The sequence below is a fragment of the Leptonotus elevatus genome, chromosome 5, assembly GCF_054856555.1.
Source record: "Leptonotus elevatus isolate MCC_2025b chromosome 5, RoL_Lele_1.0, whole genome shotgun sequence".
In the NCBI taxonomy this organism is placed as follows: Eukaryota; Metazoa; Chordata; class Actinopteri; order Syngnathiformes; family Syngnathidae; genus Leptonotus; species Leptonotus elevatus.
Window position 1 is genome coordinate 4,522,302 of NC_141243.1, and position 21,832 is coordinate 4,544,133.

General features: G+C 38.3%; 2 protein-coding genes across 4 annotated transcripts in view; one reads left to right on the plus strand and one right to left on the minus strand.

Moving 5' to 3' along the window:
* LOC147173423 (uncharacterized) overlaps positions 1–14,809 on the minus strand; it is a 61,448-nt gene extending 46,639 nt beyond the window's left edge. The window contains exons 1-3 of one of the 3 annotated variants that reach the window (XM_086076117.1): positions 14,678–14,809; positions 7,125–7,277; positions 1,792–1,941 (exon numbers count right to left, since the gene is read on the minus strand). In XM_086076117.1, the coding sequence (XP_085932243.1) occupies positions 1,792–1,941; positions 7,125–7,142 (168 nt within the window). In that variant the 5' untranslated portion in view covers positions 7,143–7,277; positions 14,678–14,809. Of the gene's footprint in view, positions 1–1,791; positions 1,942–4,734; positions 5,509–7,124; positions 7,278–14,677 lie in introns of those variants that run through there. The other 2 variants (XR_015094843.1, XR_015094842.1) reach the window with 2 other exon arrangements.
* A 4,708-nt stretch (positions 14,810–19,517) lies between these two features.
* rtn4r (reticulon 4 receptor) overlaps positions 19,518–21,832 on the plus strand; it is a 56,298-nt gene continuing 53,983 nt past the window's right edge. The window contains exon 1 of the mRNA XM_086077163.1: positions 19,518–20,297. Coding sequence (XP_085933289.1) covers positions 20,276–20,297 — 22 coding nt within the window. The 5' untranslated portion in view covers positions 19,518–20,275. The remainder of the gene's footprint in view (positions 20,298–21,832) is intronic.

Below are 21,832 nucleotides of genomic sequence, written 5' to 3' on the forward strand. Positions count from 1 at the left end.
TATCATAACTAGCCTGAAGCCATGATAATACACACTTCTTCCGTCCAGCGATATGTTTTTAACTTCCTGCAATGATCCCATCAATGGGTCTTTTAGGTCCACTTTTCCAATGTGTATGTGCAACTTGAAAATATGACACAATATAAATGTATATTATATAAATTAATTTTAAACAGCCAACATAGTTAACCCAATTCCATCATGGATTCCCTTCAGTTTTCGGATTTATTTATTTATTTTTGGACAGGTTATAACTCTGTTATGTGCTGCCTCCTTTTTATTATGTGTGTACTCCCACTGTCGACCACTATATGGTAGCACACTATTTATTTTGACATGGATTAAATTTTAAAGAAGAATGAAAACAGGAAGTATTTCAAGTAGGCCTAATTTTTGCTTACAATGATTGAGTGTGAAATCCTCTTTAATCCTACATTTTACACCTACGGGAAGCAACATCTGGGTTTGTTTTATAATGTACATCTTTGGGCATTATTATTCATGTATGTTGTGAGATTGTCAATTAAATTTGTTCGTTTGGAAACGTTTGTTTACTGTAAAGACAGGCCTCAGGCTACTGTAACACTGTTTGTACAATATTTTGTGCTAGCCGTTTTTTTTGCTCTCTTTAAATATAATATGAATTTAAATGTTGATATGTTATTTTTAAACTCAGCGGGGACATGCTCTTCTTACCATGAGGTTTCATGATATAGAAAATGTATCCTATACCTGTAGTATTTCATCGTACTATATCGTATCATATCGTATATCATATTATATATCATATCATATATGATATGGTATGCTATCATATCATGGTTATCATACAGCAATAAACCATCTCAACGCGACACTTTGTTCTTCACAAATCTCAATCATGTTTTCTTTGGTTGTTTTAAAACAGAACTTCCTCATCCGTTTCGACCCATTCCACCTTCCCAAAGAGCGGCTTATGAACGGATGAAAGATCTCATTATGATCTGCATGCGCGATTTGTCGAGGTGTGCTGAGGTCGGTCAGGCGTGAACTCGGCCTGATAAAAGAAGAGGACAGTTTAGTAGAGGGAACATTTCCTTTTCTTGATAAGCTGCATACTTCAACGAGTTTTGTCATTGAAGTTTTTTCCGCATGCTGTATATATTCGCCACGTAATGCTGTGAACTTCAAACTTCTTAATATTTGTTTCAACATCTTACTTATAGTGTGCTGTGTTTTGTTCAAGTAGTTTGTTTGTATGTCGTTATGTCTTAACCCATTTTCAATGTATTTTATCACGTTTATTTTAGCATTTTACAGCACTTTGGACAGCAAAATTTGCAACAAAAAATGTGCTATACAAATACAATTAACCTGGACCTGGAAAAATGCCCTCAAAATATGGCTACGGTAATATTTTTTGGTATGTATATCTCTGGCACTTTCAACATCCTATTCCTATAACATCCTGCTTTATAGTGAAGACTTCTGAAGAAGACTTTGTAAGTAAGATACCCATGATGGCAAAGAAGAAGTGCAATAATGACCATAGAACTGGAAGCTGAGCTGCACTGCAACAATAATAATGATTGCTGTGCTCTGTACAATATGGCTAAAGTAAAAATAAGTCACGACTTCACACACAGCTTCCCCGAAGAACATTTGTCTGACATATAAACATTTACACATTGAGAACGTGTCATGTGTCACAGGGAGAGAAAAAGAAAAGTACCCCCCGGTCATTGAATTCATCATCACATGAAGACCGCCCATCTGTTTTCAGCCTCCGCATGTGGGCGAGTGCGCATTTACCTTTTCAAGGAATCCTTCAAGTCGACGTTGGCAAATTACAAAGATGGAGAAAGACCGCGACTGAAGGCTGGAACCATTAATTTCCCCCGGGTGAAGTGTGCACTCGGCCTGGAGGGGAAGGCTGACCTTTTGCTGACAAGACACTGGCGTCTCCAACAGGCGCGCCGGACAAATGGCAAATTAGAACACAAGCAGTGGATATAAACTCTAATCACTGTAGCCTATGCATGCCCACTTGGTGACTCATCTGCATTCAAAGGAACAGTTTGTAGACCCGGTTTAATTATCATGTTACATTTCATTTAAAGTATTTACACCTTTTGTTTTGTTTGACGTGAAGTGCCAAGGTCTGAATAAATAGAAGGAAGCGGGTAAATTGTCTTTGGCGCTCCTGAGGATTCGATTGAAGCAGAGGAATGTTCCGACAGCATCTCTCTCCTTTCATCAAAACACATTTGCAAGCTTGTTGTTTACATCTTTATGTATCACGTCAATTGTCGAGCTTCATCTCGCGTTCTTATACAACGTCAAACATTTAAAGAAGCCCCGGACAGATGCTTCTATTTGTGTTGCAGACTTGAATTTGTGCTTTTGGGTCAGGCAGCTTGTGTCAGTTTTGTGCAGCTCGCCGTTATTAAGCTCATTAATATTCATTGATGTAATTTTGATGCCCAGCAGCACGTCTGCATCAAAGACCTGAATGGTAGGTTTAAATGAAACCGCTTTAAAAGGTCACAATTAGACTTAAAGCAGGGGAGGGCAAATTACGGCTTACGGGTATCGTATGGTTTTTATTATTGGAACCTTCAGAGCCCGAGGAGAAATGCAAGAAAAAAAACAAATAAAGATTGGGGAAAGTCAAATCTTATAACCTTTATAGGACTTCCATTAACCTTTGTGGAAAATATCGTCTGGTCAAGGAGAGATTAAAAGTTGCTTCCTTTTGAACATAGAAAGGGACAACATGGTTTAAAATGAATTCCTTTTCGTGCGTAGGCAACGTCTGTAGCATGGAACTATTTTCTAAATATTGACTACAGAAATGCTTGTTTTTTTCAATCACTTATGAGACTAAACTTATGTTAACATTAACGACACAGTGCAGCGTAGCATTATTTTTGTGTGATGATTGAAGTTGTTGTCCGCACATAATAATCTGGTGTTGAATTTAATTTTTCATACATCGTCATTAGCTACCAAGTATTTTTGCTTGTTTTCAACCATTTTGAGCAACGTGACCTATGATTTGTTTATTTATGTTTTATATCCATAACATTAAATGTTTTGTGCCTAACAGAGCAAAAAAAAACAGAACAAAACGTTCAATGTGTAACAGTTGGCAGCTGTGTAATGTTTATGTGAAATCATCTTAGATAAATCAGTTTCATTTTCGTATATTTAAGCACAGTGTTTGAACTGGGCATTATGTTAGAATGGCTAACACTAATATTGAATACATTGACTTTTTAGGAATAAAACCACTGCCTTGTTTAAAATGAAAATTTCAGCCTACTACGCTTAGTGTATTTTAATGTTGGTCATGATGGTGGTACTTAGAAATCTAAGTATTTTTTTAAAGTAGGATTTAATGTAAAAAGTTTGGGAAACCCTGGTTTAGACAGACTGTGTTAGTGTGAAGCTTTCAAAGTAAATGGTCGACTGAAATGTTTTGTATTTAACTGTGCTGTCTTCCACTTCCCAATTTACCGCATCCCTAATTGTTCATTGGTTAATTAAGGCGCACAGTACATCTCTTGTATTTAACATATGGCCCTGGTATTTGACTAAATGATCCCCCACAACAATGACTACATTAAGAAGCCACCTACATTAAGAAATAAAAAAAGAAGAAAAATGAGGCCCCTCATTCATTAGAGGAACATTTGCGAGGGCCAACAGCGAGCTTTTAGCCAACCTGCGGTCCTGCTGCATTATCTGGAAGTGTGAGGATCACAGCAATAATCCCATAATACACATCTGCTACCCACACACACAGAAATCAACACCAACCCACAGCGGTGACTAATGACTAACACCCACTTATTTGGTCTAAAGCATACAGTGGCTACTTCACTTCAGTGGTATGGTGGGCTAATGCACATCTCTATATTGCGCACTTGGAAATGCAGCAACTTTATGGCTGCTGGGGTACCGTATGTACTTGTACCCTGACGCCTTTCGTGAAGAATTGATGAGTTTGTGGATCGACCCATAACATATATGGTATATATTAAATGTACAGACACGCACTTAATGGAATATCTTGGATTTCAAAGCAAGAGCAGCATACCAGTCCATATTTCAATTTCAAACTCAGCAATTTATATCATTTTTCCAAGTCAAAGCAGGAATGTAAAATATTTAAGAAATCTGACACAAGCGCGTGCAGTCGGATAAATTATCTGATTCTGTTAGCAGGGTTATAATAGTTTGGGATTTTGCAATATAGTCCATTTTTATTTTGCATTTTGACTTTTTATTTTATTTAGTTATTTTTGTTCAAGTTTTTATTATATATAGTATTGTGTAATATAGTAAACTGCAATTCCCAAGTGAATGTTAAACTTTCTTTCTTCTGTAGAGCCAAACAGTAATACCGAAATAAATACTTTTAAAATAGACCCAAACAGTACGTAATTAATTGACAAAGACGATAACAAAGGATATCTTTACTATGATTACACCAACTTTTTTTTATTTTTTATTAATGAAAATAATTTGAACTATTTTGTTAGCTTTTGTCTACTACAATAACTTTGTTCAGTGCACAACTTCTGAATAAAGGAAAATGATATACAAGAATAAATATTTCATATACAATGAAACAGCCAAAGCCAAATGTTTCCCAAATGAATGGAATGGAAATGTCAGGAAAATTACACTCTAAAAACAGTTGGGTAAAAAATAACCCAACTGTGGGTCAAAAATTGACCTACCCTCTACTTGGGTCTATTTGACCCACCTTTGAGTCAAAAAATTGGTCTTTTAGTATAAAACAACCCAGAAAGTTGGGTCAAATTGACCCATAAACTGGATCGGTCAATTTTTTAACCATAATTGAGTTACTTTTGACCCAACTGTTTTGAGAGTGTACGCTCAGACTACGTAAACATTTAGTGACACTTCAGCTCACTCATGATTGATTTGATGTATTTTTCTTTTCCATTTTTTACCACCACAGAAGGGTACCAATAAAACACGTGAGGGTAACCAACCACACGTAGACTCAGAAATTTTGACGAGGCCAAATTGTGTTTGACTTTTGTTATCTCCAGAGTAGTTTTAAATACAGGTGAACAATGGATGGAGTCACATCAAGCTCTCCATCCCATCAAATAGACAACACTTGTAACACCAGTACACAAAAAAAAAAAATCTATGTGAATTGGATTTATAATCAGGGTATGAATTCATAAATCTACACAAATAGTTTTTGTATGAAATACTTCTCAGAAAGCAATTGAATTCCACCTCGGACTGGGCTGAGGGAGGAAGCTTTAATTGGATGCGGGTTTATTGACCACTGCCTGTGTAATGTGCGGTCGATATACCCCCCGCGTACGTTTTCAGTTTCATGTTTCCATGCTCAAGTCATGGGTGAGTCTTTCTGTCACAAGCCATCGATCCGCAAAGCAGTTCAGGGAGCTTCGTTAAGACGCATCTGCTGGAGTTCGACTCTCTCTTGTCTGCCTTCAAAGAGATGTCGCTCGTAATGGACTGCACAAAGGTACAAATTAACACAGGGATGAAGAGCGGGTTTGTATGTCACAGTTCCGTTTTATCTTCTTCTTTAGATGGATTTGATGTGGAATATAAATACTTGTCACTTTTAAAGGTTTTACTTCCTGTTGCTTTGTCACATATTTCACATGGTGGCATCATCCAGTTAGGCTCTTGCCTACCCGGATTTTATTTATTTTTCTACATTGTTCAGGACGGGCAATTTAAAGGATGGGCTATAATTAAGTGGGCCTCATACCACACACCACACCACACACTTCCTAACCAGATGTATGAAATTAAATTTAAAAAGATAGATAATTTAATTAGTTTAATTTAATTATTGATTTATTTAACTATAAAAAATAATAATAATTATCCCCACCTAAAAAAAACTATATACATACTATATATTACGGCTGTCAAAATTAAACCATTAATTAACTCTGGAGATTTATTGAAATTCTTTAAAGCATTAAAAAAATTAACTCTTACTTGCTGTTGTGACCTATAACCTCTGTTCACGAATCGTCAATGGTGCAAAGATGGACGACAAAAAAGGGCTGTAGGCAGTTTGATTTTCAGTTTTACTTGCTTGATGCTTGTGTGCTGTTCGTGGGCACAACTAAGCCTTTAAGTGAGAAGTTTTGACAATTGTTTCTATGAGACAAAAGATGCCTACAAAGCTGAAAATGTATTCCATGATTTTACTCAAGCAAAAATCTGTTACAAGCTTTGTTTTTGTTTTTAAATAGTACAAGTGGAAGTAGAAAAATGCGATAAATTATGGAAAACTGTAATTAATTAGTTTAAAATAATTTAATCGCTTGGCAGCATTATATATATATAAAATCCCTCGTGCCCTTTACATGACGTGAACACCCAACACTACCACTAGATAAGCTGCGTGATGGTAAAGTCATGTTAATTACGACGTCTTTTGTGTGCGTGTCAAACTAGAGCAACACATGCTGAAAATAACCTGCCTGATCACAGCACATTTGTAGTCAACAACATCCCTTGATAAAAGTGTTTTTCCGAGGCGACCGGCGTTGCCTCGTTCTCATGTGGAGGAGCACATCCAATCGTGACATCACAGGCGCATCACAACAAATTAGAGCAGCCGCTTTTCCGTCTAATGATGTTTATCGCCTGGTGCGTAGATGCAGGGACTTAATCACATTTCCTTCACTCGGTGTGAGGCTAAGTGTTTATCCCAAAGACTTGATAACACGTTTTTGCTTTGTGAAGCTGGGAGTGTATCATGAACGGGAAGTTATCAACAATTACGTCTCCAAAGGCGGACGCAGGTTTAACATACTCCATGGAACTGCCTCCCGTCATTCAGCCAATTACGGGCTTTTTGACGAAAACGCTTCTTTCATTATTCAACATAGAGCACGTCAGTCTTGTCAAGGAGGTCTGCGCTCCCCCTCATACAAGTGCTTTTTCACACAACAGCCATGTGAATAGTGAAATGTGTTCAAAGCACAGATCGTGTTTGCACCAGGCCTTGCCAAGTTCATGTCCAGTGAAGATCGCTCGCTGAGCTGACTGTAATTAAACTCGACTTTCCCTCTGATCTCTTCCATCTCTTATGATATAGTCCTTACCTTCTCCTTCCTTCTCATCTTCCCGCTGAGCAGGGATCCTGAATAAATAAGCCGGAGTTCCGAGTGGAGGGGCGTTAATTGGCCTGTTTTTATGAGACCAGGAAGTTCTCCCTGACCTTTTGCGGAGATAGCCAGTAGCCTGAGGGCCGACGCCTGCAGAGAGACAAAGTGAAAGCTGTTAGTCATGAGACTCTGAAAGCAGCGGCACTAGTTGGAATGGAACAAGGTCCTTGCTGCACCGGGACAGGACTGACCACTTCACATCATCGCAAATCTGGCAAACTGCCGTGTAACTGGTGTTAAGTAGACTTCGTTTACAGAAACAGCATTCAGGCTGACACTAATCAGTCAGCAACACTCAATATCAGATTTGAACCATTAATTGGTCGGCCTCCACCGAAAACACAGCAATTTAAAAGTGTTTACCTTTTAGGACAGAACTTTTAACACTTTTAACATAACTAAATCTTTTTTTTTTTTTATAGTAGCGTAAATTAAGAATTTTATGGAGTACTGCATTTGGAATGCGTTGGTTGAAATTTATTTTAAACTCTCAACTCCCACTTAATTTACAGCATAGCCTGCAACAAAGGATTAAAATCACATTTGGAGTTTTACTCTCGACAAAACTTTAAATGATGCCCGCCTGTCATTCTGCTGCTCGGTACATTTTGGAGAGTGATCCATCTCTTTGTGATACCTGCAGATGGCAGGTTTTAGGGTCACATATGCAGTGGCATGACTCATGGAGTGTACCTATTTCTGACAGCAGTGCCATAAATCACTCACTGCTGATTTCTGCCCTGCACGCAGGTTAGATCCTTGAAAAGCTAACCTACCAAGGGGATGATTTACTATTGGTTTCATTAATTGTGATCTTATTCTCAGTGCTATTAGTCATATAGTATTCAATACGCCCTTGATTAGCTACTTACTCATGTTAACACAAAATCAGCCTCTTGTGGAAGGCAATCTAAAATCAATATCAGCTCATATTTCCAATCAAAACAGGCCAGTGACTTGCTGTTTGTGCGAAGCATCAGTCATCAATCAAAGCTCATTCTATTAGTTAGAATGTAAAATATAGGAAACTTCAGTCGTTTTCTCACTTCTTCACTATGAAATTGATGCAATCATATATTTTTTTAGAGTTTTTTTTTTTTCACTTGTCCCTTTTCAGACAGAACTCGCCAAGCGGATAATGCCGTGTTCACACAGTAGCTGTATCATCACGCATTCAGATAATTACGTATTCGGTGATGTCAGTCCGACAAAGAAAAGTTGCTTTCAACAAAGGCACGCGGGGCGTGGGCAGTGAGTATTAGGTGTTAAACGTCACACTCCGCTTACACACTGGCAGTGTTCTGCCTCAAGGCGACAAAATCGGCAGTTGACTGCAACCCTCGTATTCCACACCGCCACATTACACACACAGCATAAAGAAAGCCGGGAAAAGGCCAGCTTAGATGGCTTTTGCAAGCGCAATATGAAATGAAAATAGCAATGGGTAAAGCTGACAAAATACAGCTAAAAGCTTTGAGCTCAACTTCTTCCTATAGCGCTCTGAATAGCCTATTTATTAAAATCCAAGGAGATACTAGAATGTGTAAAACGGTGAGTGGGAGAGCGCTAGGAAAGGACATGCTAATTTAGCCTCAAGTAACTTAGCGCTAGGAAAGGACAGGCTAATTTAGCATGTCGCTCGCATGCAGTTTTGGTACACTGATATAAATTTTAAAAAAGTCAATATAAGGCTTGGTAACGCACTTTGGACAACATATGTTGTAAATAAAACTTTTGGATTATGATGAGTTTTTCAGCAAAAGTACAATTTGTATCCCATTCTAGTTGATTCGGGATTCGCTGCTTAAACAATAAACGACTAGCAAATGTGGATTTTGGGTTTGCGTCTGAGCTCTAGTATAGTTATAGGTTTGTTGTTGTTTTTTGAGAGTATAGTTATATAGTATATAGTTATAGGTTGAGGCTTTGTTTTGTCTGCGAGACAATATTTCCGAAAAAGAGGAACAGTTGTGCAAACCGGACGCGCAGATTAACAATAATCTTCTAGACATGGCATGTTTTTGGTTAATCTTCATGTCGCCGCCCTGGTTTATTGTCAGTCAGAGTGCAATCTTGATGCTCATGGAGTGCAATCTTAATGTCTTATCCTCTTTTGTAAGAGAGGGAAAAAATATTCTTGGTGAGATTGATTTGCGTATTTTCACACAATCTGAACAATCTCCCTGATATGATTCTGCAGCAGACTGCATATAAAGTGTAACACAACATTGCATCAGAAAGTATGTCTCTGTGCAATGCAAATAGAGTATGCCACACGTAGCTGATGTCACAGCACGATAGCATGTATACATCCAACGTGATCTCATTATATGATCGGACGTACCAAACGCAGCACCAGTGGCCAGGGATTACGTTTGAATCTAAATAGGACTCTAGATTATAGTCTAATAAATGATCAATTGATAGATTGTTAATATCCAACTTTTCACAGTATTACATTCCATCTCTTGCCAAACGATGACTTTCGACAGTAAATGCAGCTGAAAATATAACAAATCTGATTGTACCGGGAGAAAAGACTTTTTGCGAAGCTTTTGCCAACAGAGAAGAGAAAAAAAAGGAGTCTAAGCTTGTAATCCAATCTGATTCAGAACTGCAGTGAGATCTGCCTCCACTCAGCGTGTGAACAAAGAGCAGCCTGGAATTCACCAGTAAATCATAAACCACCTTAATACTGTGTAATTCGATAGGTGGAATTGAGTGAGCTGTTTCCTTTGTAGCAGCTGTGCCGTGACGTCTACTCTGTCTCTCTTACCACAGTTTGGACTTTTTGTTTTTCAGGCTCTAATAGTAAAGGAGCAGCATTGTCAAGTGGGAGGCTAGTTGAATTGTGGTTGGCGGGGAAGATTACGCCAAATGAAGTGAAGCAAATTGTCTAATTCCATTCAGAGACCGTGTGTTATCGGCTTTATCTTCCACAGAGACGGTATTAGGCCTCTAAATAATCGAGAGCGGTTGTGATGGAAGAAACTGAAAGAGCTTCCCCTCAACCCCCTCTTGTGAGATTGTCAACATGACCTGCACAATGACATGTCTTTATTTAACAAATGCACAAATTGTTCTGTTATATGTGTACAAATTAGACATAATAGCGTGTTGGGGTAGCGTGCTTTCAAACGCAACGACCACACACTGTTAAATAGGGACTCATAAATCCTTCTTCTTCATGAATAAATAATATTTAATGTAAGACTTCCAAGAGCCAAAGAACATCAAACAAAGATATGTGTAGAAGGGAATTGTTATTGTGGAAGGCTTTTGGTAATACATTGTCCAAAAAGTCTAACAACTAAAGTTAAAGTTAATATTTTTGTGACTTTATATATATGAGGGAGACCTTTTGAATAAAAATGCTAATCTTGATAGTTTTGAAATATCCATCCATTTATTTTATAGACCACCCATGACTGGTTGCCAGCCAATCATAGTGCCTGTGTAATCAACATCTCGGGGCTAAGAAGCAAAAAGGTTCAAAGTTGATCTGATCGAGACCCGCCTCCAGATTACAGCAATCGTGTGAAGGCACGTTATAGTTTGCTCTTGTCAACATAAGAATGAAATGTTATTTTCGTGTATATCACCAAGTGGCCGCATATAAATAGTAAAAAAAAAAAAATACAAAAAAAATAGAGGGTCAAGTACCAATCCCATACCAATGACGTTACATTAAATACTGAGTGATCTGGATTTCACTTTCCTTTCTTTGGTCCTTCCTCGGGTCTCCTGACGGCGGTGTTCGGTTTAGGTGAACGGCATGGGATTTTTTAATAGGTTTTTGGTGAACTAATGAATACACACACTCACACGCACATACACACCCACATACAAAATAATAATAATAAAAATAAAAAAAAGGAGCAATGATGACGACATGTCAAATCGGTAAAATTACAGAATGAACAATACTGAGCTCTTAAAAAAATAAAATAAAAAAATTAACTAAAAAAATACAGAGGTCACCTTGGAACGACTGTCGTTTTGCATCCGATAAGAGTGATAGAATTTGGGCGTGCCTCTCGCTATAAATAATTGGGTTTCCACACCAACACTGAGGCTAGAGCTGTCCTATCCAGCCGATGCAAACTCCTCAGATGAGAGTCCAAACCTCCTCTAAGAGAACCCGGACAATCTAGTTTGCGACCGATTCAATGCCCTGAGAGAAACAAGTACCCACTTCCATACTTATGGACAATTTGGTGTCTTCATTCAACCTACCATAAGATAAGGCGAAGCAGGACCAGCGAACCTTTAGATCAGCTAATAGACATACAGCATCTTGTAGCTGTTAGACATCGCATTTCTCGCCACCGCCAGCCTCTGTAATCTTGCGGCATTTATTCTTGTCGAACCCTTGGGAATACAAAACTAAAAAGAGCAGTGTACTTCTGACTCTTTGCATAAAGTATTCTCTAGTCTCTGTCAGTCACTACACTACACTCGACTTTTCTACCTCATAGTAAATGATTACATTTTATATTTTGGCAGTCTTAAACTAATATAACATTCAATTGAGTGCAGTCCGTGTTCTACTTCTTGGATCTGGAAGATCAACAGGATGACAGCGGCAATATGGTTCTGGCAAGTGGAAATACAGTGAAAATAAATTTCTGTATGAACTAAGAGTCTGAACACAATTTTGTATGTTCCTTTTTTGTGCCTAATTCTGTGTAATCTTCTCTGCTACTTGCTCTATTTAAAAATGTCTGTGCTCAAAGTCTATGTCAAAAATGACTTCAGCTTTCAGAACAGTACAGTATGTGATGGGATGTTTTTGTACCATGCTAAAAAAAATTAAAAAATATATAAAAAAATCCCAGGCTAATTTCTGTTTTTATTTTCCGTGTCAGGATCCATTTGGGCACAATAACAACAGGAAAACAGAAAGAATGTGAAATGACATGAAAACAAACAAATCACATATTGCAGTTGGCAGCGAATAGCTTGTGATTCATGCCAATTTTCAAGCTGAATAAACAGATATAATAACATCCTTATGTAATATGTTCATTCAGCTTGTGATGACTTCCCATTACTTGAATTTCAATGTCTAAGTGTCATTTGCATTTCGAGAATGTCAGTGCTAATTTCACAAAGTTTGGACTCAAGATCATGAACGTATTGCATGTTTTAATAAGTTAACTCATTCACTGCCATTGACGGCTGTAGACGTCAAAAGTTCATTTGAACTATTTCTATTAGTTTAACATTTTTTCATAGAGTATTTTTTGTTGTACATTTAGAACATACATAACATTTGTGATTAGTCATGCGATTAATTACGATGACATTTTTTAATCGCCTGACACCCCGAATTTTTTATTATCTTTAATTGTAATTAATCGCATGACTTCAATACTTAACTCACAATTAATCACACATTTTATAATCTGTTCTAAATGTACAATAAAAAATTTTTTTCTAGGTTTTAATACTCTTTAACAAAAGTGGTAAAAAATGTTAAACTACTAGAAATAGTTCAAATGAATTTTTGACGTCTATAGCCGTCAATGGCAGTGAATGAGTTAATGTGAAAGTGATTTCAAATCATTCCACATAGTCGTTGTGACGATTGTGCGCGCACCGAAAAAGGCGGCAGGAGGGAAGTCGTCGTGCTTGACGTCTGCGATCGGCGGCCGTATCGCCTGATAGACAAGAACAAATCCAACCCGCATGAGACAGATGCACAAAGCCACATTCATCCAAGCATCACTCTTTGCTTCTCTATCTTTCCTCCCTCTCTCTCCCTCTCTCTCTCTCTCTTTCTGCGACTCTGACATGAAGACGGAAGCCGGAGAATCAAGGTCAGGCCAGTCCACGTGACTTTGCAGGAGAATGAATTTCCAACGACTTTCTCTGGGCTCAGTGACAGACTGAAGGAATATAGCCTTGTCAAGCCGGCTGATGTATGACCATTGAAGTCGTCACATGCCGTGCGTTCGTGCGTCCACTGCCACCGGCACCCTTAAAAGGGAGCGGTGGGTGACTAGGTGTTTAATTCATGAGCCAAAAGGTCCGTCACGGATGTTGTTGCTGTTTGAGCGGAACCTAATCAACGAGGGGCGCAAGAGTGAGCGTGTATGGTTGGACCCGAGTGAATCCGAATAATTACAAGTCCACATTGTCTTTACTCCAATGAGTTAATGATGTTGCCGACTGGAGGGACAAAAAACAATTTCATCACGGCTGGTGTGCTTCTGCAGGCCACAGACAAAAATGAGTTGTCACCCGACTGGCTATAATTAATATCTGACTCTAATGAGCAAGAGGCGGGAAAGCGGTGTCAACATTTTTGCACTGCACGTTTAGAAAGGAGTAAGAAAAAAACAAAAGCGTTAAGAAATGCAGTCTCGTGATTGCCAGCTGCCCAAGACTTGCCAAAATGTGGCAATTAGTGAATTAAAATTAGCTTTAATGAGTTTGTACTGAATTTTGCATGAGCCAAATTCATTTGGTTTTCTTATGCTAAGACTATTCTCAAGATGGCAAAAGGTGCAGCCACTTTGGGCATAAAAAGTATACACACCCCTATTCAAATTGTGTGGGTCAGTGATGGATACGTTTGTGAATTATCATGTGGTGCAACCAAAAAGAAATAACCAATTTGGGACTTTTATTTTGAAATACATTCAAAGACAGAAGTTTGTATCTACCATAAGACAGTCAAGAACCCATCGGAACAGTTGTCAGGTATGTACTGTCTCACAACTATGTTAAAAAAATAAATAAAATGTTGTGGTCCTATTTGGACATCATGTGACCTGAAAAAAATATTATTTTTTTTCCAACAAATATATTATTTTCATCATTGTGTGGCTAGCTAGCTTGTTTTGTTAGATTGTTAATTGTCAGCCTCATAACGAAGTATGAACGAAAATATGATGTGGTACGACCAACTATCATCTAGTTATATCTAATTATAAATGTCTTAAATTGTGGATAATTGTGAAATTGTAAATAATAATAATAAAGAATAAATATTTTATGTTTTTATTTTTTTAATAATAATAAAGCTGTGCTGGGTCTGTTAGTCTATAGTTTAGTTAACATCATTGTGACCTACAATCTGTACTGTACCGAATTTAGTTTGCTTTTTTTTTTTTAAGAGAGCGGTGTAGTGATGCAAAACTAAAAGTGTACACACCTAATAAGTCTCCTTTTTTAATTTTTAAGATTTTTTTTTATTCCTTCCTATTTTTCATTTGTTGGCACACCGAAAGAGCTATACTGTTAACAAACAAATAATAAACATAAATGACAGTCCTTACAATTGTCAAATATACCTTCAACACAACTTTTAGTCCTACATGTGAAAAAGCTAGCTAAACCAGACAGCCAGTAGCATTGAACTACTACTAATGAGAAGCTATCATTAGCTTCACTTCAATGGAAAATAACATTCAAAAACTCATTTTCATAAGTAATTCACGTCATGAAAAATCACAATAAAACAAATAAAACAACACAAATACCTTGTCCCCATTCCAGCTAGGTGCTTAGACAGCAACAACCGTTAATCTGCGTTTCAGTCAGCAACACGTTGAATCAATCACGGACCGTTTTCTTTTTTCTTTTTTTTTCTGTTAACGTCTTTCTGTTCAGTGTAAAGACACCTCTCGTGGAAAGCACTTCCTAGACTGCCGGAAGTGCGCCAAAATAAAAGTGCTTGAACATAACATTTTCAACTCAAAAAATAAAGCATGGAGGGAACAGGATGTTGACATTAGGAATCCAAAATAAACAGTCATTTATGAGTTTGTTACACTATGACTAACCCAAGACTATAAATAAAAAACAAACAAATAACTTTACCTCCAAAACTCAACTTTCATATATTTATTTTGAAAACATTGCAGCTTTTTGTCATGCAGAGTTCTTGCATCACCTCAATTGTCACTCTGCAATGGTCAACTCTTGAACTTGAAAGTACTTCTACGAAGAAAGCGAGAGAACGAGAGCGCTCAATCAGGGCAAAAAAGTTACATTACAACATCGTCACGCTTGATAAGAATGTACGACTCCCGGGGTCCTTGTGGGGACTTCATGACCTCAACGCTGCATCAATGAAAGAATTTTTGAACATGTAACTGAGAGACTGGTTTAAAAATCCTGCTTTTTGACAAAAATATTAACCGTAATTAACACCAACCTACTGTACTGGATGGCAACGACAGCAATGTTGGCATTAATAAAGGAAGTCATTTTATGGCCTTTCTGATCTATCAAGAGTGCAGGAGGAAAAGAGCAGTCGAGCGCCAGTCGGAGCCCTTTGAGACCCAACAGCTTGACTTATTCCATAACTGTTATGAATTAAATATATTCAATCTCCGTCGTCCGTTGGCACCATAATGACCCCAACTTGGTTGATTTACAGTCACTGCTTGTGCTGGGCTTCTAACCTCAAGACCTGCGTCATTTTCACTCGTTTGCGCTTGAAAGCGTCGAGGAGATAGCGTGTGAGTGGCCTTCCCGACACATTGGATGTGACGGGAACCAATTGGATCGTAAAATTGGTTTTGGTTTAAAAAAAAAATGTGCATCGAATCAAATCACTTGGGATGCTTGTTGTTATTTCTGCCAAATCTTAGAGCTCTGTTGGAATGTTTTTATGTAGCTTTTTGTGCTGACATTTTTTTCCAGGTTCATACTGTGCCCCCCCTGGAGTACCAGCCTTGGTTTCCCCCCTCCCGCTTGCTTCCTTTATTTTTTTATTATTTTTTTTGTAACTGGAGGAATTTCTCCTTTGTAGATCAATAAAACTGGCCTTGAAATGAATCACAAAAAAAAGAAGAAGAAAGAAATGTATCGTAATCATGTATCGAGATATGCAACAAATCATTTTTATCGGAAAGATGCACACGTCTAATTAAAAGCTTCACAGTAAAAACGCAAGTTGCTGATTTCACGTGTCAAACTCGGCAGATGCAAGTGGATAAATAATTGAATTAAACCCATTACACGCTTGTTTTTATACAATTGTAATAATGGTAAAAAGACATGCTAAAGTTCCGATACTTTGACAAATCCATATATATCTCAGAATTAACACCTCATCCTGGCTCTTCATCTCACAGATCCCTTTGGTGTATTGCGGCAACATAACGAGGCTCACAATATTGTGTTAATTTTGAGTTAATTTAAAGTTCCTTTAACACCAGAGTTTTTTTTTTATTTACTTGGAAAGCCTTTACTGGGGGAATTCTGCAGCAGACAAGTCCACGTCAAAAATTTGCAGTAATAAATTTAATAATAATGCATATATTTGTGGAGGCTGGGGTCAAATTGTATTTTACAGTTATAAAAATGTGCAGAATTTCACAAGTTACTTCATGTTAAAGATTAAGTAGCTCTTAATATGAAAAGAAAAATGCGCTGAGCTGTCACTAATTTCTTACAAGTGCAATTATGCCATCTAGTGTCAGAAAAAAGAACTTCAACACAAACCAATATTACACTCATTTTTTTTAAAGTCCAGTATACATATATTTTTTTATTTTAACTCAATTTAAATAATTATTATGAAATGACTGTATCAATGACTAAAAGACGCAGCCATATTTCTATTAGTTTAACATTTTTCCACTTTTATGTTAACTAGAGTATGAAAAATAATTATTGTACATTTTATTGTACATTTAGAACAGATTTTTAAATTTGCGATTAATCGTGAGTTAAATATTAAAGTAATGCACTATATGATTAAAAATGTTAATCGCCTGATACCACTACTATATATAAAACTTTTTTTTTTGTTAATTTAGTCAATTTTTTTTTGCAAATGATGATACTTCTGGGACACAAAATGGTAAAGACATTCTGGCATTAAAAGTTAGAAAAGTATTACTTTTTTCCTTAAAAACAACAATTACTGTTTGAATGATGTCAACATCCCAAAATAAAAGAATTGATTTTCAAAATCAAATCCAGTGACATTTCTTTAGTCTTGACCATAATTAATCAAATGATATGAAAATAGCTAATATACACTTTTAGTTACCGGTATTATTTTTTTTTGACGGTGCAACACTGTCGCAATAATGACCCATTTGTCCAAATAAGCAATTTGATTATTTTTAACACGTAGGCCTACTGTACGTGAATAACACATCTGTTGTAGAATACTCATATTATTCTGTAGCGTGTCCACCGCTGAAGGACACACGCTTCCAACATACATGACAGCATTACGTAAGCACGCCTACACACACGAACGCCGCCGCATATTGTCGACCAGCGACGCCACACAACACTGCGAAAGGTGACAGCATTTCCTCCGCTCTCGGGAAGACCTCACTCCCAGCAGGTCACATAGCTACGGCGCCGGCTTTGCACCGCCATCTGGCATCCCCCCCTTCCCCTCCTCTCCCCTCCCCTCCCCTCCCCTCCCCTTCCCGCATCGACCCAGTTGAGCCGGGCCGAGTGGCTCCCTGACATATTTCTGACATTGGCGTTTATTGTAAACTTGTGGGATTATCTTCCATATCGGCTGAATCCCACCTGGCTGTCGCTTCCATTCACGAGTCGTCTCAGCACCAGCGGGATGCTTTGCCAGATTGCATCGTTTTACACGCAAGATGCATGAAGCTGCTATTGAGTGACGTGTATAAACATTTAGCGTACACACAAAACAGCTACAACATTACATTATGACCGCTAATGAGATCCTTTATGTGCGTTATCAATATTATTAGTATTGGACTATCTTGGAGAGAAAAAAATGCTGTATTTGGATTGCAATCAAGTCTCTGATTTATTTCGCTGTTATTTGGTAAATATCATTGTATTTTTAAATAACGTGATACAGTTAAGAAACAATTACATTTGAATTTTCCTTTATATTTCGTCTACTTGTCGTTTGTGCTGTGATTAAATTTTAATAAATTGTGCAACAGTTATTCAGTACCCAAATCGTTTTTTTACTGGATACCTACTCAAGCAACAAGAAACTTTTTTTTATTTTTACCTGAGTCTATTACTCTTAAGTAACAATACTCTTACTCGAGTACACTTTTTGGCTACACTACCCATCGCTGATCAAAAGTGTGTATCATTCATTATCCTTGTATTGGATGATAAATTGTGCTGTTGAAAATACTCGAGTAATTTCCCTGAGTAATTACTCAAGTAACTGTTCATAGCAGTACTCTTACTCAAGTACAATATTTTGATGTTGTTACTCAGTATGCTAGGATTTGTTTCCACTGAATGTTTGGGTACAAAGCTACCCGGTAATCAAAATTGAGTATCACTATATCTTTGTATTGGATGTTATGAAATTGTAGTTGCTAATTGAGTAGTTATTTCACTCAGTACTCAAGTAACTATTTAGAATACTTTTCTTCTTTTAACTGTAGCAATATTCTTATTCGAGTACGTTTGGTTACATTGCTAATCAAAATTGAGTATCACTATCTTTGTATTGGATGTTATGAAATTGTACTGGTGCTTAGTACTTGAGTAGTTATTTTACTCAGTACTCAAGCAACTATTAGGAATACTTTTTTTCTTTTAACTGAGTCATATTACTCTAAGTAGCAATATTCTTATTCGAGTACAATGTTTGGCTGCATTTCTAATCAAAATTGAGCGTCATTATCTTTATATTGGATGTTTTCAAATTGTACTGTTCAGTACTCGAGTAGTTTTCTCTCTGAACACTTGCTCTAAGTAACTATTCGGAGGACTACTTTTTTCTTAAGTAACAGCACTGTTACTTGAGTAAATATGTCGGCTACTCAATGCACCTCTGATCAAAAGTGAGAATCACCATTTTGTACAGGGAGTCAGAATCTCTGTCCCGGGTGCTGAAAAATGTTTGTGTGCACCGGTAGGGGGAGGTGTAGAGCTACAGATTGGACAGCGTGCGTCGCGACCACATCAAACTCAACACAGCATCAGGCCAGTGCGACCCATGTGTGTTTATCTCTACATCAATCATAGGGGGGAACAACAGCAACACCAAATGGATCTCAAAGTGGGGAAAAAAAGAGTGACTCATACTTTGCAATCACATTTGGCTCGTTTTGAACCCATCCTGCTGTATTTTCTTCCTCGATGATTTCAAGGGGTCTGATCCCTGCGAGGAGGCTCCAGGTCCCAGAAGGCAAGCCTGGCTCTTTTCGCATGCAGGTGCGTGCCTGCCTTGTGTCCGATCCGCATCAATTCGCCTCACGTCACCTTCCTATGCAAGCCAGCCACCCACCGGCAAGCCAGCCAAACCCACCCACCCCCCCCCCCACCAACCACCACCCACCCGCTGCACATAAAACATTCATCAGCGAGCACGCAGCACTGCGCAGCAAGACATGTCTGTGTGAATAAGCAATTAAGTGTCATATTCTCTCTTAAAAATGCTCTCTACGTGAACAACAATGTCTGTACCGTTAGGGATTATGGGTCCGTCTAAAAATAACTTTGGGGCAGGAGTGAAACCAGGCAGAAAACGCAGTTAAGAAGACAACTTTTTTTTTTCTTCTTCTCTTGCAATGACGATTGTTTGAAATGATCGGATGGACGTTTTAGTAGCGTGATACGGACACATGAAACATTTATCTCGGAATTCTCTCCATCTTCCTCTCTCTTTTCCTCCTCCCATCTCCTCCGCGCAGCCCCGCCCTTCCTCACCCTCCCTCAGCACCACCGCGCACACGAGCGCGCACCCACACAACACTTTCCCTTCTTCCTACTTGGGAACTACACAATTGGACAAGAGGATATGTGCTTTTAAAAACATGGATTTGATCTTGTTTTTGCGCCCTCACAGCTGATTCTACTTTTCCCTTCCATTTTTGTGCGCGCGCGTGCGTGTTTTCGCGTCGATCCCAAGCTGGATGTTTATCTTTGACTCTTTTCCTCCAAGACGCCACCCATGACTGAGCTCGGGTGCAGGCACGGACCGGGCTGCCCACTCGGGAAGAGCCGCGGCTAAAGTTTGCGGGGCTTGCGGACTGGCCGAGCCCCCCCCTTCGGCGAGATTCTCACCTCCGGATTGCCAATTACCTCCTCGCTGGGTGGATTTCTGTCTGGATTTACGCAGCTTCCATAACAAAACCAACAGCCCGCCTCAAACCATGAAGACCTTTATCGCTGATGGTGAGTACGGACGCAGTGCTGTGTGTAAAGTTTGCACATAAATCGGACGTGATTGATTACTGCGCACTGATCGTTTGATTAGAAATGCGCATTTCTGAACGACTCCATGATGTAAATATATATGTATATATTTTTTAATATTAGTAGTTCATGTGTGCGCGTGATTGCACAACTTAACCAGGGCGCGCACCAAGGACCCCCCCAAACACCCCCCCCCCCCGTGATGAAGTTCGCAGACAGTCCACTTGGCGGCTCAGTAGCACCGCGCACCGCTGGAGTCTCAACCTCAACCCCCCCCCCCCCCCCCTCCTTGATAATTGGCGATTTTTGTGCCGTCGTCCCAGAGTGACAGAAAATTGGGTGTTGGGAGCTTTTCTAATGAGCACACGATTGCTCTTACCCAGTCCAGTCCGATCGGAAATGGCCAACGTTGTTATTTCTTGGCAGCCAGACGGGTCACATGCTGGGGTGGATAATGCACCTGCCATGTTGTGGGTGCGTTTTTGCTGTCAACACCGAGAATGTGACATAAAAAGTCAGTACTCTTTCTTTTTTTTTTTTTTGTTCCATCAGGAGTTTTTTTGAGACATAAGTCGACGTTTGGTTAATCTGCTTGCTTCGCAGCAAGCAGCAGTCGTGAACAAATCTTCAAAAAGGGTTTTCAAGATATTTATTGTCGCTCCCAGTTAACATTCACTGTCAAATTAAATACAAAACAATACAATTACATGCTGTTTTTTTTTTTAACCAAACCACATAAATTTGCCTGAAGAAAGAGCTGTTAGCTTAATGCTAACACACAATCCAAAATAACATTGAAAGGCTAAGCATCAGTGTTGTGGTGTTATAAACATCGAAAGGGGAGGCAAACCCCCACATTTTCTTTACAATATGTTCTATGCAGCCCCACTAGTCTAAACGCAGCATTCTGATTAATATTTTGTTTGTGGAATATGAGTTAAGCAGCAAAATCCATCCATCTCAGGGGGCAGCCATTTTGTCACTTGCTATCGACTGAAAATTGCATCACATGTGCTCAGGTGGTGACCAATCACCACTCACCTGTTTATTGTACATTTAGAACAGATTTTTAAATTTGCGATTAATCGTGAGTTAAATATTAAAATCATGCGCTATATGATTAAAAATTTTAATCGCCTGATACCACTACTAAATATACATTTTTTTTTAGTTAATTTAGTCAATTTTTTTTTGCAAATAATGATACTTCTGGGACACAAAATGGTAAAGACATTCTGGCATTAAAAGTTAGAAAAGTATTACTTTTTTCCTTAAAAACAACAATTACTGTTTGAATGATGTCAACATCCCAAAATAAAATAATTGATTTTCAAAATCAAATCCAGTGGCATTTCTTGACCATAATTAATCAAATGATATGAAAATAGCTAATATACACTTTGATGAGAAGATGAGAAAGTGACCCTCCTGTTGTGTTAGTTATTTTTTTAAACAAAAATGTCCATGGGTCGATGTGACCCGCTCAAATGTTAAATCATCAAAAAATATCACAC